Genomic DNA, 14,214 nt, shown 5'->3' with positions numbered 1-14,214 from the left:
TAAAGAAGGCAGAGGATAAGAGGGCTCTTCAAGAAAGGGGAGGACAATGTAAGGAGAAAGATCAACAGGATGCGTGGTGTAGTTGACAAGCTACCATGTCTACAGCAGATTTCCATAAAGACAGTCACTTAAAACAACACAAATGCATTGTCTCGCTGTTCTGGTGGCCAGAGATCTCAGCTGAAGCAAGGTGTTGGCAGGGGGTCTTTCTTCTGGAGCCTTCCTCTAGGAAGTTTCATTTTTTGGTTTCTCCCAGTTGGTTATAGCTGCCAGCCTTCCTTAATCTGTCATTGCAATGGTAGGCTGAGTTCTGCCTGGACGGTATGGCATGGCATGGGGCCTCCTCTTGTGTAGTTTAATCTCCCTCTCTTCCTTTGGTAACATGCTCAGGATTAGACTTAGCCCCTCTCTACCATAACCTACACATGATCTCTTCATCTCAAGAGCCTTAGCTTAGCTACAATTGCAAAGTGCTTTTTGATATAGCAGGCCATACTCTTTCCATATTGGAGGTATTAGGGTCTGGATTCTAAGACTGAAAATAAAGGGTAGAGAGATGAGGTATGGTGAGCAAAAACCTTGCAAGCCATAGTGATGTGCTCACATGCCCTTATGTGGGATAAAGAAGCTTGGAAAGAGGTCAGTTGGGGTCTTAAGAGATGATACTGACTGCAGCGTGATGGATTGTAGTACGTGAATGAAGGTAGGTCAAGACACCTGTCAGAGGCTGAAGTGTCAGGTATACAACTGTGCAACACATAGGGTTGAAAGCATCAGGGTTTATCTCATCTGTAAATGAGCAGTTCCTGTCATCTCAGCAGTAAGGAGGCTGAAGCAGGAGGATCCTGAGTTTAAGATTAGCTGAGCCATTAACAAGACACTATGTAGACAAGCAAACAAATAAACCCACAAACAAACAAGATAGCTTAGCAATAAAAATAGATTAGTCTGTTCATTTTAAATATACCCACCATCTTCTGCTTTCAGTCTTATTCAGAGTTACAGTGGAAGGCTGGGTATCTATGCCACTGGGTGGCTTCAACCTTTGTGTGTTATAGGGCACACAGCCAAGGAAGGGATGGATAGCCCAGCATTCAAAATCCTGATCCCTAACGTTCAAATGTCAACCATTTCAGAGAAAAAAATGTCAGCTATTCCTCTGAAACCTAGGAGCCACCAGGTAAGGACATTTATGGTTTTTCTGTTTCTGAACAGGTAATTCTGACATCTAGTCTATTATTTTAATTCTTTCTTTCTCCCCTCCCCTGCCCCTTTGGTTTTTTGAGACAGGGTTTCTCTGTGTAATAGCCCTGGCTGTCCTGACTTGCTTTGTAAGCCAGGCTGAACTTGAACTCGCAGAGATCCATCTGCCTCTGCTTCCTGCATGCTGGCACAGTCCATAGGTTTTTGTTTGTTTTGTTTTGTTTTGTTTTGTTTGTTTGTTATCACAGACTTCAGCTTTCAATGCTTCCACCCACTTTCTCCCAATGGAAGGAGAGCAAAGCTACATCATTTATCCTTCCCCCTGAGAGTAAAAACAAATCAGGGCTGGAGAGATGACTCAGTAGTTAAGAGCAGTTACTGCTGTGGTCCCTTGGGGCTCCTTCAGCCTGCTTTCTTAGAGCAGTGCTCTTCCAAGGCCTCTGATTCCAGGTTCCTGCCCTGACTTCCCTCCATATTGGACTGTCATATGAATTAAACCCTTTCTTCCCCAAGTTGCTTCTGGTCATGTGTTTATCACAGCAACAGAAAACTACAGTAGAACAATGAAAAAAGAACCCAGTGGTCCATTAGTAATGTCTGCTGTGGGAAGTATTCTTATACTATTTCTATGTTGTGTTTTTTTTTTAATTCCAAAATTGTCACCAGACTATAGAATGAATTACAGGACAGCTAGAGCTACACAAAGAAACCCTGTCTTGGGGGACAAAGACATAAATTTAGGCATTAACCAAAAACATTGGTAGGGTACAAGTAGGTAAGTTATATCAAAGAAGGGAAAACTCTATTATGTATTTAGATATTTTCTAATGACATTCTTAGCTTTTGGATGGATAGGAGATAAAAATATGTAAGGTTGCTAATAATATATTTTAAAGGTTTTACCTTATGGTTAGAGGATGCTAGGTTAGACATGGGGTGGGCATGAGGGACCATTAAGGGAACTATAAAAACAGTCCGAGATAATTTGGCTCTGAATCCGCAGTTCTAACTCTCCACAATCACAGAGTTGTAGTCAGGTTTTCAGCCATGCAGCATCTTCCATACCCAGCTCCTGCTAGAGTCCTCCAGCTCAGCACTTTGACTCCGCTAGCAACCAGATGTGTTTTTGAAAGTCTCAGTATCATGCAGGAAGCACAAACAGGCCATCGAGAAGGGAAAGGACCCATTCATTCTCTTGCTTGGTACGTTTTGAGCTCTATACTCTGGGTCATGAACATCCTTTGCTGTGTCAGGTCATAGACACACAGAATCGAAGCACACCCAGTCCCTGCCCTGTAGGGAGACAGATACATCAACCAGCAACTTTGACAGCAGCATGCTGAGTCCTAGGGTAGGTGAAGAAAAAACCCAGGGTTCTACGGGAGGTCATACGAACACTGCTCAGTTTATACTGCTTCCGTTTCTTCTCTGTCAGCGTTCTCCTCTCCACTGGAAATTCTGCCTGATGCTTGTCAGCTCTCTTTGGTCATTAGAGCCCCTTTGACAGGTGTAGCAAGTTCATCTTCTATTAAGACTTGGGAACAGAGTATTGTACCATGACAGTCTCTTGTACTTGCTGAGCTGGGGCCCCAACACAATTCAGGCAACACTCGCAGGCCTTGCATCCTTTGGTAAAGAGTTTGCCGGGTGACTTATCATTTACAGGAACTTAGATTTTGTATTTGGAGAGATCTGCCGGCCTTAGGGGTCATTTGGATGCGTTTTGAGCCCATTTTGTTAGGAGTTGGGAAGCTAGACCAGAAGTAGCCACTTACTGAGGAGGCTTCACCGTTGGGTACAAGTGACTGGATCAAGGCTTGTGTGACAAAAGGCACAGGTTCTCTAAGCTCTTCCTTTACTCTGCTTTGGCTCCACAGGGATTAGAAGTTTGGAGGATGGACTGTCAGAAGCACTGCCCATCTCATGATGGGCACTGGACTCTGGGCTTTGAGCACTGGGGTAGCATGGGTGGTTGATGCTGACTCATGGCTCTGAATGTGTCTTGAATATGTGTCAAGTGCCTCCCACTCCCAAAAGTTTTTAGCTATGAAGGTGACACCTTGTTATATAAAGAGTAGCTCAAGTCAATGAATATGCACACTGACAGCAAATCTGATGATAATTTGCGATGGTGATATCAGAGGGTCTGAACAAAGCAGTTAAGTAGCTCAGTAAAATGTTTATACAATTGACGCAAACATTTGCTGACTCAGACTTCAAAGATGGGGTGGGGGGCAGACCTATGAGCAAGATGGAAAGAAGAAAGGAATTCCTTTTTCTGTCCCCCCCCCCTTACTGAATTCTTTCATATCCAGGACATAGTTAGCAATGTTTCTTCATATGAAGGCTACCATATTGGGCTGGAGAGATGGCTCAGTGCTTAAGAGCACTAACTGCTCTTCCGGAAGTCCTGAGTTCAATTCCCAGCAACCACATGGTGGCTCATAACCATCTGTAATGGGATCTGATGCCTTCTTCTGGTGTGTCTGAGGACAGTGACAGTGTACTAACATACATGAAATAAATAAATCTTTAAAAAAAACCTACCATATTTACTCTAGAACAGAAAGAGAAGACACGCTGAAAGTAATACGAAAATTTGTTGAGACCAGGAAATAGCTATCTCCTATGAGGGAAGTCTCCCACACCGAGTACTCAGTAAAGGTGTAAAGGCCAGCTTTCCTTCCTTCCCCTCCCTCCTCTCTCTCCTTTCCTCCCTCTCTCCACTTATGCCACTTCCTTCTGTCTCTTTCTCAAACAAAAATCCTCTTCACTGTATTTTATAGGAAGCAGGCTTGGATCCCAATGCTTCTTCCTTAGGGCAGAAGCACCCTGCACTACTCAGGGCCTTTTCTTTTTCCACAAGCCCCCGTAGTAAGAACTCGGATTTCCTTCACCCCTCAGAGGATGATTGCCAGAGGAACAGTGCGGTGGGGAGCTCTGCTAACCTGACCCAGACACGGAAAGCGAAGAGTGGCTGTCTCACATTCTGATATAGGTACTCCGAGGTTTTTAGATTGCTCCCCTACTGAGGCTCCCCCTCTGTGTGAGGCACGAATGGTTAATAGTGGCAGCACATTATGGTTCTCTGAGGAACTTTACATACGGGTGTATAAGAAAAGTCCCCAAGAAATTCAGCCGTGATTACAGATTCTGTAACATTTCAGCTGTTGCTATAATTCGGGTGTCATCCACTGAATCCATTAAATGAGAAAGGCAAGGCTTGCCTTGTAGAATAGTTTTCTTTCCTGCTGGAGTAAGAGGTGGAATTCAGAGGTAAATTAGCAGGGATGGGAGGAAACAGGCCATTTCTCTGTGCCCCTCAGAGAGTGAGCAGAAGGGCTTACACACTTAGGAAGACATGTATGAAGCTCTGTATATATACCTTTTAGTATCCTTTTCCTGAAGTCAATCTTCATGTTTGTATTCACACATGTTGAATTATATGTGACAAACACACAGTTTACCACTGATCTACACCCACAGCCTGTCAAGAAATACTATTAAAAGACTACTAACAGGATCCCTGTTCAGATCAGTCAGCATAGACAGAAGAACTATAGAATAAGGGTTCATAGTGTAACCTGCTTCACCTACTTGAAAGTTGTACAAGGCCAGGCACTTAATTTCTCTGTGTCCCTGATTTCCTGCAAAACAAGACTACTTGCATCTCTCTAAGGGTGTTCTAAAGATAAAATAAGTTGATAGGAGCCAAGTACCTAGACCAGAGACTGTCACATGGTAATGGCTTCTTAAAATCCTGTCATATACACGAGAGGACACTTTAAAAAGTGTTTAAGAGCAAGTATTATTCTTCCAAAGGTCCTGAGTTGTATTCCCAGCATCCAAGTCAGGCTGCTCACAACCGCCTGTAACTCTGTCTGTGGGGATTAGACACTTCTGGCTTCTTTGACCACCCACACACGTTACATACACCCGATTAAAAATAAGTATTTATTAAATAAATCAGTTAAACTAAGTCTGTGCATCAGCGTTTTTAGAAATACTTCCCAAGCATAAAGCATAGCTTGTGTTTTCTATCTCTGAGTCTCTTTTGAAATTCTGTCTCCGGAAAAGTTGACATCAATCAAAGCGTCCAGCCCCCACCCCCAACCCCATTTTCTTGGACTCTCTCAAAACTTGTTACCTGGTCCCTGAGGGACCATTGGGCCCAAGGGCGGAGGTATTTGCATTCAGCCTCTTGGGAGTTGTAGTTTCCCTGGGTTCTAGCGCACGCTCCGCCGCAGACTGGAAACTACAAAACCCACAAACCCTCGCTGCACCCTCCGCCTCGCGTTCCTCGCCAGCTCGCAGCCCCGCCCCTCGGTCCAGGCAGAGGCGCGATGGCCGACCGTGGCGGCTCTGCCGAGGTGCCCAGCCCGCGGGGCTCTCCCCGGCCGGAGTCCCGGACACCGCGCACGGTCGGGCCAAGCGAGACCCCGCGTACCGCGGCGCTGGCGCTGCGCTTCGATAAGCCCATCAAGCAGGCTTTCTACAACACGGGAGCCGTGCTGTTCGTGTGCCTGTGCTGCGGCGCCGCGGTTCTGGTGTACTTTATCCTCGAGGCCTTCCTGCGGCCGCTGCTCTGGGCCGTGCTGTGCGGCACTTTCCTGCACCCGTTCAAGAGCTCGCTCACGCGCCTGGGCCGCCTGTGGCTGCGGCGCCTGCACCGCGCGCACACGCCCATCGTGCTGGCCGCGCTGCTCCTGCCGCTCTGCTTCGCGGACTACGGCGTGGAGGCTCTGGGCGAGCAGGCGCTGCGCCGCCGCCGCCTGTTGCTGCTGCTGGGCGCGGGCGGCCCGCTGCTCTACGGTCTCTACTGCCTGGGCAGCTACCTGGGCGTACAGGTGCTGCTGGCACACGCGGGCGCGCTCATCTGCCGCGGCCTCGACTACTTCAGCAGCCTGTGGGTGAGTGATGGGCGTGTGCGGGGTTTGTGGGACCCCCGGGACGCTGCGACTTGGTGGCCAAAGGTCCTCACCCCGGCTCCGGTGAGTGCGGGTGACGGCCCGCCTTCCTACGACCTAGGAACTTGGCGCGCTTCCTTCAAGAGAGGCGGGTGTGATTTGAAACCCGCCCTCCCTCTTGTGGGGAAAAGGTCCTTTGGCGGAGTTCAGTGCTTTCACCCTAGTTCGTGCGTGCCTCTGGGTACTTTCGATAACTGTATTTATTATGTGTGGGTCATTGCGCGTCCGACCCCGTCTACATTAGCAATGGACGCTGTTATAGAGAGGGGGGCGGGTTATGGTTGAATCGCCCAGGTGTCACTCTTAGGGAATCAAGGAACTTCAGACTTAGAAGGAATTTCAAAGATTTAGAGACATATTTCCTGACTACATCGCAGGCTGGTTAGTTCACATATTTATTGGGCAAGGTTAAAATGAAGTGGTTATTTAATGCTTAAGAATCTTAAGAATGCACCGCGGGAATAGAGATAGTCTAGAGAGTGTGAGACCCAGCGTGCGTATACCTCATACTATTTCACTTTTATTCACTTTGTTACTGAAAAAATGAGTATGCCCAGAGATTATAAAAGTTACAAAATAATTGCCTTTGTTTGTTAAAGCAGGTTTCAACTTGCCAAAGGGTGTTGGTAGATTGTGCTAATTGGCCCCAGGATCATGAGTTCACTCACCTTTGGTTCAAGTTGAAAGTTGATTGAACACATTGTCAGGTGCTTTGTTTTCAGGGTGATGCTGAGTTGGTCCTTCAGCCTCATAGACTAACATATCCTAATGGAACAGACACACAGAGCAGTAGGTGTACATTTTTCACAGTTGTGGGCCACATGTTCAGTCAGTGTGACTGCCTTTATAATGAATAGCTTACTGTCAAATCTGTGGTTCACTTTTTAAAAGTTGTGCTGGGGACCAAACTCAAGTGTTAGTGGGACAAATACTGAGCTATAGCCCCAGCCCGGCTGTTTACTATTAAGAGGTTAAATTCAGGGGCGCAGAGGTTGCCCACTTGCTGCTCTTCCGATGGCCCATTCCCATGGAGAATTCTGTCCCTCCCCCCCCCCCCTCCTCCCTGTGTTGGGTCACTGATAAGTCTCCTCTACCTCCAGATCTCAAGGATCCTCTTCTGATTTCTACAAGCACCTGCATACACATGAGTGTCTCTTACATATCCTTCAATTAAAATAATAAAAAATAAATCTTTAAAAATAGTTTTAAAAAAGGAAGCTCACTAAAAATCAGTGTCCTTTTGTTGTTAAATAAGTCAGCTTACATGGATTAAATTCCTCACATAAAAGACCATTATGTGTGTATAAGAAAAGTCCTCAAGAAATTCAGCCATGATTACAGATTCTGTAACATTTCAGCTGTTGCTATAACTCAGGTATCATTCATTGAATCTAGGAAAGGCAAGTCTTGCCGTGTAGGAATAGCAGTATTTCCAGCTGGAGTAAGAGCTGGAGTTCAATTCAATTAGCAGGGATGGGAGGAAACAGGCCATTTTCCATGCCCCTCAGAGAGCCAGACACACAGAAGGGCTTACACACTTAGGAAAACATTGTGTGAAGCTCAGTATACATACCTTTTAGTATCCTTTTCCTCAAGTCCATCTTCATGTGTGTATCTGCGCATGTTGGATTATACGTGATAGTCATAGTTTACCCAGCCTTTGAATAAATACTATCAAAGGGCTCCTAATGTAGTGATTTGATCACAGTGATGGGAGGAAGAGAGAGGAGAAGGGAGTTGAAAAGCATGTCAAACCCATTATAAGAGACATTTATGAGTGAATTAGAGCGTGGTGAGAGTACTAAGCTGAGCTCAGTGCCTGCAGGTTGTAGATCTTGCCTGGAGTTAGAGGTGAGTTCCACCCACGCTGAGAGGGGTAGGAAGTGGCTGAGGTGAGGCCTGTTAGCCTGCACTGGTTGAAGCTGTGTGGAGCCAGGCAGAGGCCTACTATAAGTTTTCTATCTCCTGGACCACAGCGTTTGGCTGCCTGATCCAAAACACCAGCCCTTGTGCTTTAAGACAACGTGTGAATGCTAGCCAGCGTGAGGAGGCCGAGAGCAAAGTGTAAGCAGACCCACATTCCGTGAACAGTTTTTGCATGTGTTGAACATGCTAGGCACTGAACTAGCATCTAACATGGCTATAGCTGCACTGTGATATAGCAGTCCTGTCCAGTAGGAGGAAGATCCGAAAAACTAGAGAGTAATCAGTTCATATTCTGAACCTGTTGCTGGCAGGCAAAGATCTGCTGTTGTCAGAACTCCCTGGTACCTGTCAGTAAGGGCAAAGAGCCTTTCTCCAAGCACATGTGTTTAAATCTTTAACTTAGGAGAAAAAAACTGATTTCAGTTAAAAGGAAAAACTCAATGAACACAAAACTTGTTGCCCTGGACTCTTAGGAACTCAGGCTGTCTCTGTTTCTCCTGCTGTCTGTGCAGGTTTCCAGGTCCTGTCATTTCTGCTTCCTCTTGGTTGTTCACTTTCATTTGTTAGCGGTCTGCCCTCATGTTTTCTTCCTGTGCACCCCACTTTGGATCACTTAAGCTCTTTTCTTTACCCTGGTTCCCTCCCAACACTGTGTCCTGGTTCCAAGTGAACTAATTCTTCATGGTACCAGCAGTTCTTTTTCAACACTTTCAAGAGTGTTAGAATATTGTCTTCACTTAGTGATTTCAGAAGGCTTAAGAAAAAATACATCTGATGCCCCGTGCCCAGATTTCCCATGTAGCTTTCCCAGCGATGTTGTACAAGGTAAGTGTGAAAAGTTAATAGTGTCCCCTGCTTCAGCTCTTTTCTCTGCTAGGAATATTTTGATCCCCTTTCCTTTTATTCAGACTTAAGGGGGGAAAAAAGACCATTTCTAGTTTTTGCAGCAGCAGGAGGTTTGTTTTCTCCACGGCCTGCCTCCTGATTCTTCCTTTATGAAGTAGTAGTGTTGGAAACAGTAAGGACTGAAGGATCAGAGGATCTTGACTTATAAACCTCACTGTTGCAGTAACTTGCTTTGTGACCTGTGACTAAGGCCTTTGATTCTGGGCCACTCAGCTCCCTAGCTGTGCACATTGATGGGCTGGCTTGAACGATGTCTAAGTGCCCTGAGTTCTTAGTTCAGGGTCACAAGAGGCTCTTAGGAAGTGACCCTGGACAGCCAGCCTTTCGGGGAGAGCTGTACTGTTCGTGCCACTTGGATACACCACTCCACTTGGAAACCTTAAGAGGTTTGTTATTGCTTACCCGGTAGCAGCTGAGAGGAAGTTCACAATAGAGATTTAGCTATAAAAACTCCTGACAACTAAGGACCAGATGACCAAGAGAACAGTTTTCAAAATAGCTGTCTTAAAGAAGAATGAACTGGGTTGGAGAGATGGCTCAGCGGTTAAGAGCACTGACTGCTCTTCCAGAGGTCCTGAGTTCAAATCCCAGCAACGACATGGTGGCTCACAACCATCTGTAAAGAGATCTGATGCCCTCTTCTGGTGTGTCTGAAGACAACTACAGTGTACTTATACGTAATAAATACATCTTTGAGAGGGGGGGGGGAGGGAGGGAGAGAGGAGAATGAATGAAGTATTTGGAGTAGTTGCTGCTTCAGCAGTGAATAGAGATGGCTGGTGTCTTCTGTCTGAGAGAGACTTAGGAAAGGGGGCCAGGGAGATGGCTCAACGGGTAACCTGAGCATCTGAGTTTGGATCTTTAGCATCCAAATAGAAGCCAGTTGAGGAGGTGCATGGAGTGGGGATGGAGACTGGTGGATCCTGGTGGCTTGCCCTTCAGCCTGTCCAGGCAAAACGGTGAGCTCCAGGTTGAGAGACTTGCCTCAGAAAAAGAGAATAGAAAACAAGAAAGGAAGGAAGAAAACCGGAGAAATGAATAAGGAAGACATGTCAAAGTCAGCCTTTGCTCTCCCATGGGCACTTGGGCCTGCGCGCACACGCACTTTAACACACTGAGCACCTAACTGTGCCATTTACTGAAAAGTATGTTGTGTGTGGTTAATTGTGTCTCCTGAAAGGAAATGCCAGTGCCTTACTTGGAGAGCTAACTAAATGCTGCCAAGTTTTATGCCATCTTATGTAATGTCTAGCACACGGGTGCTAAAAGATGGTTGGATTATGTATTTTGGAGAGAACACAACATATTTAAGAGAGGTTAACTCTTAAGTGTGCCCTCAGGTCAGCTGTGGTTCAGAGATTTATGCCTGGGAGAAAATTCCCACAAGCAGCTTTGCTCATAAGGCTGAATGGATCTGAAGTTAATGTCTGGACAAGAGTAAAACCCAGTTCTTGGGCATGGTGGCTCTGTAAACCTGGTGCGTGGGAAACCAAGACAGAAGGATTGTGACCTTGAGCTCAGTTCACAGTGAGGTCCTGTATCCAAACAAAGCAACACTCTTAAGGGTCTGACACTAGAAATTAAAGGTTAGAAAGCTAGCTCAGTGATAGTCTTTGCTGAGTTTAATCCCCTTCCCTTCCAAACAGAACAGACGTGCAGCACATGATCACAAAGCAAGTATAAATACTTCTCATTGTTATTTTAGAAAAACTTGCCATGCTTGTCATGTATAGAACAGTTTAAGCAGCATAGAAATTTATTTGGTAAAAGTAAATTACCCCTGTCTGCTGTCACTCCCATCACACAGGCGCTACCATTGTTCAGTGGCTTTGCCTTCTAAACTTATTTCTGAACCTAGGTGAACATATCAAATATGTTTTTGTTTTATTGTTTTATTTTCATGTATTTACACACACATATATATGTATGTGTGCATATGTGTGTATGTATATGAGATAACCACTATACTACAGAAAGTTTTCCCTATCATATATATCCTGTGTCACGATGATGTATATTAAAACATGGATACACTGCTCTCAGGCGGTTGCCGGCCTCCTGTGGACCCTTTGCTATTAACTGCTTGTAGCTACAGTTCTTTCTTTTTCATCCTGCTGTGGAATAAATTCTCTTTGTCCAGAATGCCTTTTAGAAAATGTTTATGACAGATCTTTGTGTATTCCAACAAATTCAGAGATAATAAACACTTTTAACCATTAGTAATTAAGTTATCCAAAAAGTCAAGTGTTTGTAAATATATTTTGAACTAACAGTATTTCTGTGAGTCTCTCTGCTTGTAAATGGTTGTAAAACTAAGGCCCAAGGAAGCACATTTTAAAGGAAAACCCATTTCTTTTCTACTTAGGAAGGAATTAAACACCCTTAGAAAATCCCACAAAAGAGAGTGTAAGCCCTTGAAGATCCGGCTGCCTGAAGATGGTTATTTTCATTGTTTTTATTAAGTCTATTTTTACCATCATACTTCATATGCATAACTTTACACCGTGCTCCTCAATATAGTCTCCACACTCCTCCAGTTCTGAATACATTTCCATGTTTGAAACTGTATTGTAAGTGGCAATTGAATATTCAGTCTTTATCTGTACACTGTATAGTGTTTCTATAGAACAGTCCTGAGGGTGGAATTAGGAGAGATATTGAGGAGCTAGTTGTTTTAACCTGAAGTAATATAATCCATGAGTTTCATATTAACTGGATAAAATAAACATGCTTTTCTTTAGTTCAAAATTTCTCTTAAAAAATCCGAGGTATGTAGTTTATTTCTTAGCAACACAGATTTCCTTATAAGTAGAGATAACAGCTTCTCAGACTTTGTCTGGATACATATAAGGAGGTAGAAGCTTACTCTTTTTTTTAAGACAGCTATTAGTTGCTGGAAAATTTATACTCATTGTAATGAAATATGTTAATTTATAATATAATTTCCACAATTATTTCTGCATCAGAATCCCAGAAACTAAGAAAACCCCAGAAACCCTTAGAAAACTAAGCTGCTCACCTCTTCCCAGATGCTCATTTCCCCACTGTCCTGGCTCTTTTGTTAGTCAACTTGACAAGCTAGAGTTACCTGAGCCAAGAAAGTCCCTCTATCAGACTGCCTGTAGACAAAGTCTGTAAACATTTTCTTTATTAATGGTGTGAGATGGCCCAGCCCACTATGGCTGTTGCCACAGGTGGTCCCAGGGTATATAAGAAAGAAAGCAAACTGAGCAAACCAGGAAGTAGCCTTCAAGGCTTCAGTACCTGTCTCCAGGTTTCTGACCTGAGCTCCTACCTGGACTCCTTTCCATGGTAGACTATGATGTGGAATTGTAAACAGAACAAACTCTTTCGTCCCCAAGCTTTCTTTAGTCATTGTGTTCTATCACAGCAGCAGTAGAAACCTTACGACATCCAGTGTCTCAGAACAGCTGTCACATGTTGGTGTTCTCTTCTTTGTAAGCTAGAGTTTACCCACCTCACCACGGCTATATCATAGTACAATTTTCTTTTGCATTTTTAGCCTGAATTTTGTTGTTCACATAGTTTGTTGGTGTCTAGTTGCATTTTTATAAACAGACATTTATACATTGACTGCTGAATTTAGGTGCTCTCTCCAGTCCCTGTTTGTATGTTGGGGTTTTGGACTTGAAAGCACAGCTTTGCCCCTCTTGTCATTAAATATCATAATCTTCCTTGAATTAGCACATTATTCTAGCTGTGAGTTACCTTAGGTCTATAGGTCGGCAGGTTTTCTCTGATCCTGCTAATCTCAATTTTGTGTAACCTGTGGGTTTTACTACTACATTCCCAGAGTTTTTTTTAACCTTTTTTTACTTATGACTCCTATTTACCTAAGAAAATTTTATATGACCTTAGTTATGTAGCTATATAAGACAGGTTTATAATCAAACATTTACCATTAATAAATCATAACTGTATTTAATTTTTTAATTTATTTTTTACTTTATGTGTATGAATGTTTTGCCTGTATGTATATCTGTGTACCATATGTGTGTAGTGTTTATAGAGACATAAGAGGGTGTTAGATCCCCTAGAACTGGAATTACAGATGATTGTGAGCCCCTCTGTGTGTGCAGGGAGTTGAACCCAGATCCTCTGGAAGAGCAGCCAGTGCTCTTAACCATGCTATATCTTCAGTTCCATAGATTAAAAATTCTTGGGTGAATGTTTAATCCTGTAAGCATAGCATCTTCAGTATTTTTCAGAGTTCATTGCTAGTTTGATTTTTATAACCAGTGCTGAGAGTGTTGCTTTGCATCAGTATGTACACAGTGCAAAATGACAAGGCTATTTTTTTAGTGCCATTTCAAAAACTTCTGGAAAGTCTGTCATAGGCTCAAGCCAAAAAGCATCTGAGGATTTTTTACTTTTTTTTTTTTTTTTAAAGAAATTGGTCATTGCCAGGCATTGGTGGTACACACCTTTAATCCCAGCACTTGGGAGGCAGAGTCAGGCAGATTTCTGAGTTCAAGGCCAACCTGGTCTACAGAATGAGTTCCAGGACAGCCAGGGCTACACAGAGAAACCCTGTCTCGAAAACAAACAAAAGAAACTGATCAGCAACACAAATATCAGTTTGAAAAATCAACAATTCTAATAGAGTACATGCAAAAAGAACAGTTGGTACCCATATCAACAATTCTGATAAGAGTACATGCAGAAAGAACAGTTGGTACCCACATCAACAATTCTAATGAGTACATGCAGAAAGAACAGTCGGTACCCACATCAACAACTCTAATAGAGTACATACAGAAAGAACAGTCAGTACCCACATCAACAACTCTAATAGAGTACATGCAGAAAGAACAGTTGGTACCCACATCAACAATCCTGATAGAGTACATGCAGAAAGAACAGTCAGTACCCACATCAACAACTCTGATAGAGTACATGCAGAAAGAACAGTCGGTACCCACATCAACAACTCTGATAGAGTACATGCAGAAAGAACAGTCAGTACCCATATCAACAACTCTTAATAGAGTACATGCAGAAAGAACAATCAATACCCACAACAACAATTCTGATAGAGTACATGCAGAAAGAACAGTCGGTACCCACATCAACTCTAATAGAGTACATGCAGAAAGAACAGTCGGTACCCACATCAACAACTCTGATAGAGTACATGCAGAAAGAACAGTCGGTACCCACATCAACAATTCTGATAGAGTACATGCAGAAA

General features: G+C 43.8%; 1 protein-coding gene across 2 annotated transcripts in view; it reads left to right on the top strand.

Annotated features, from left to right (window-relative positions):
* The first annotated feature begins 5,530 nt into the window (after window positions 1–5,530).
* The window catches only part of Tmem245 (transmembrane protein 245), a 70,504-nt gene continuing 61,820 nt past the window's right edge, over window positions 5,531–14,214 (top strand). For both annotated transcript variants that reach the window (XM_052176522.1, XM_052176521.1), the window contains exon 1: window positions 5,531–6,113. In XM_052176522.1, coding sequence (XP_052032482.1) covers window positions 5,547–6,113 — 567 coding nt within the window. In that variant the 5' untranslated portion in view covers window positions 5,531–5,546. The remainder of the gene's footprint in view (window positions 6,114–14,214) is intronic.

The sequence above is a fragment of the Apodemus sylvaticus genome, chromosome 3, assembly GCF_947179515.1.
Source record: "Apodemus sylvaticus chromosome 3, mApoSyl1.1, whole genome shotgun sequence".
Taxonomy (NCBI): domain Eukaryota; kingdom Metazoa; phylum Chordata; class Mammalia; order Rodentia; family Muridae; genus Apodemus; species Apodemus sylvaticus.
The sequence above is the reverse complement of the archived record's forward strand: the minus strand, read 5'-3'. Positions and strand labels throughout refer to the sequence as shown.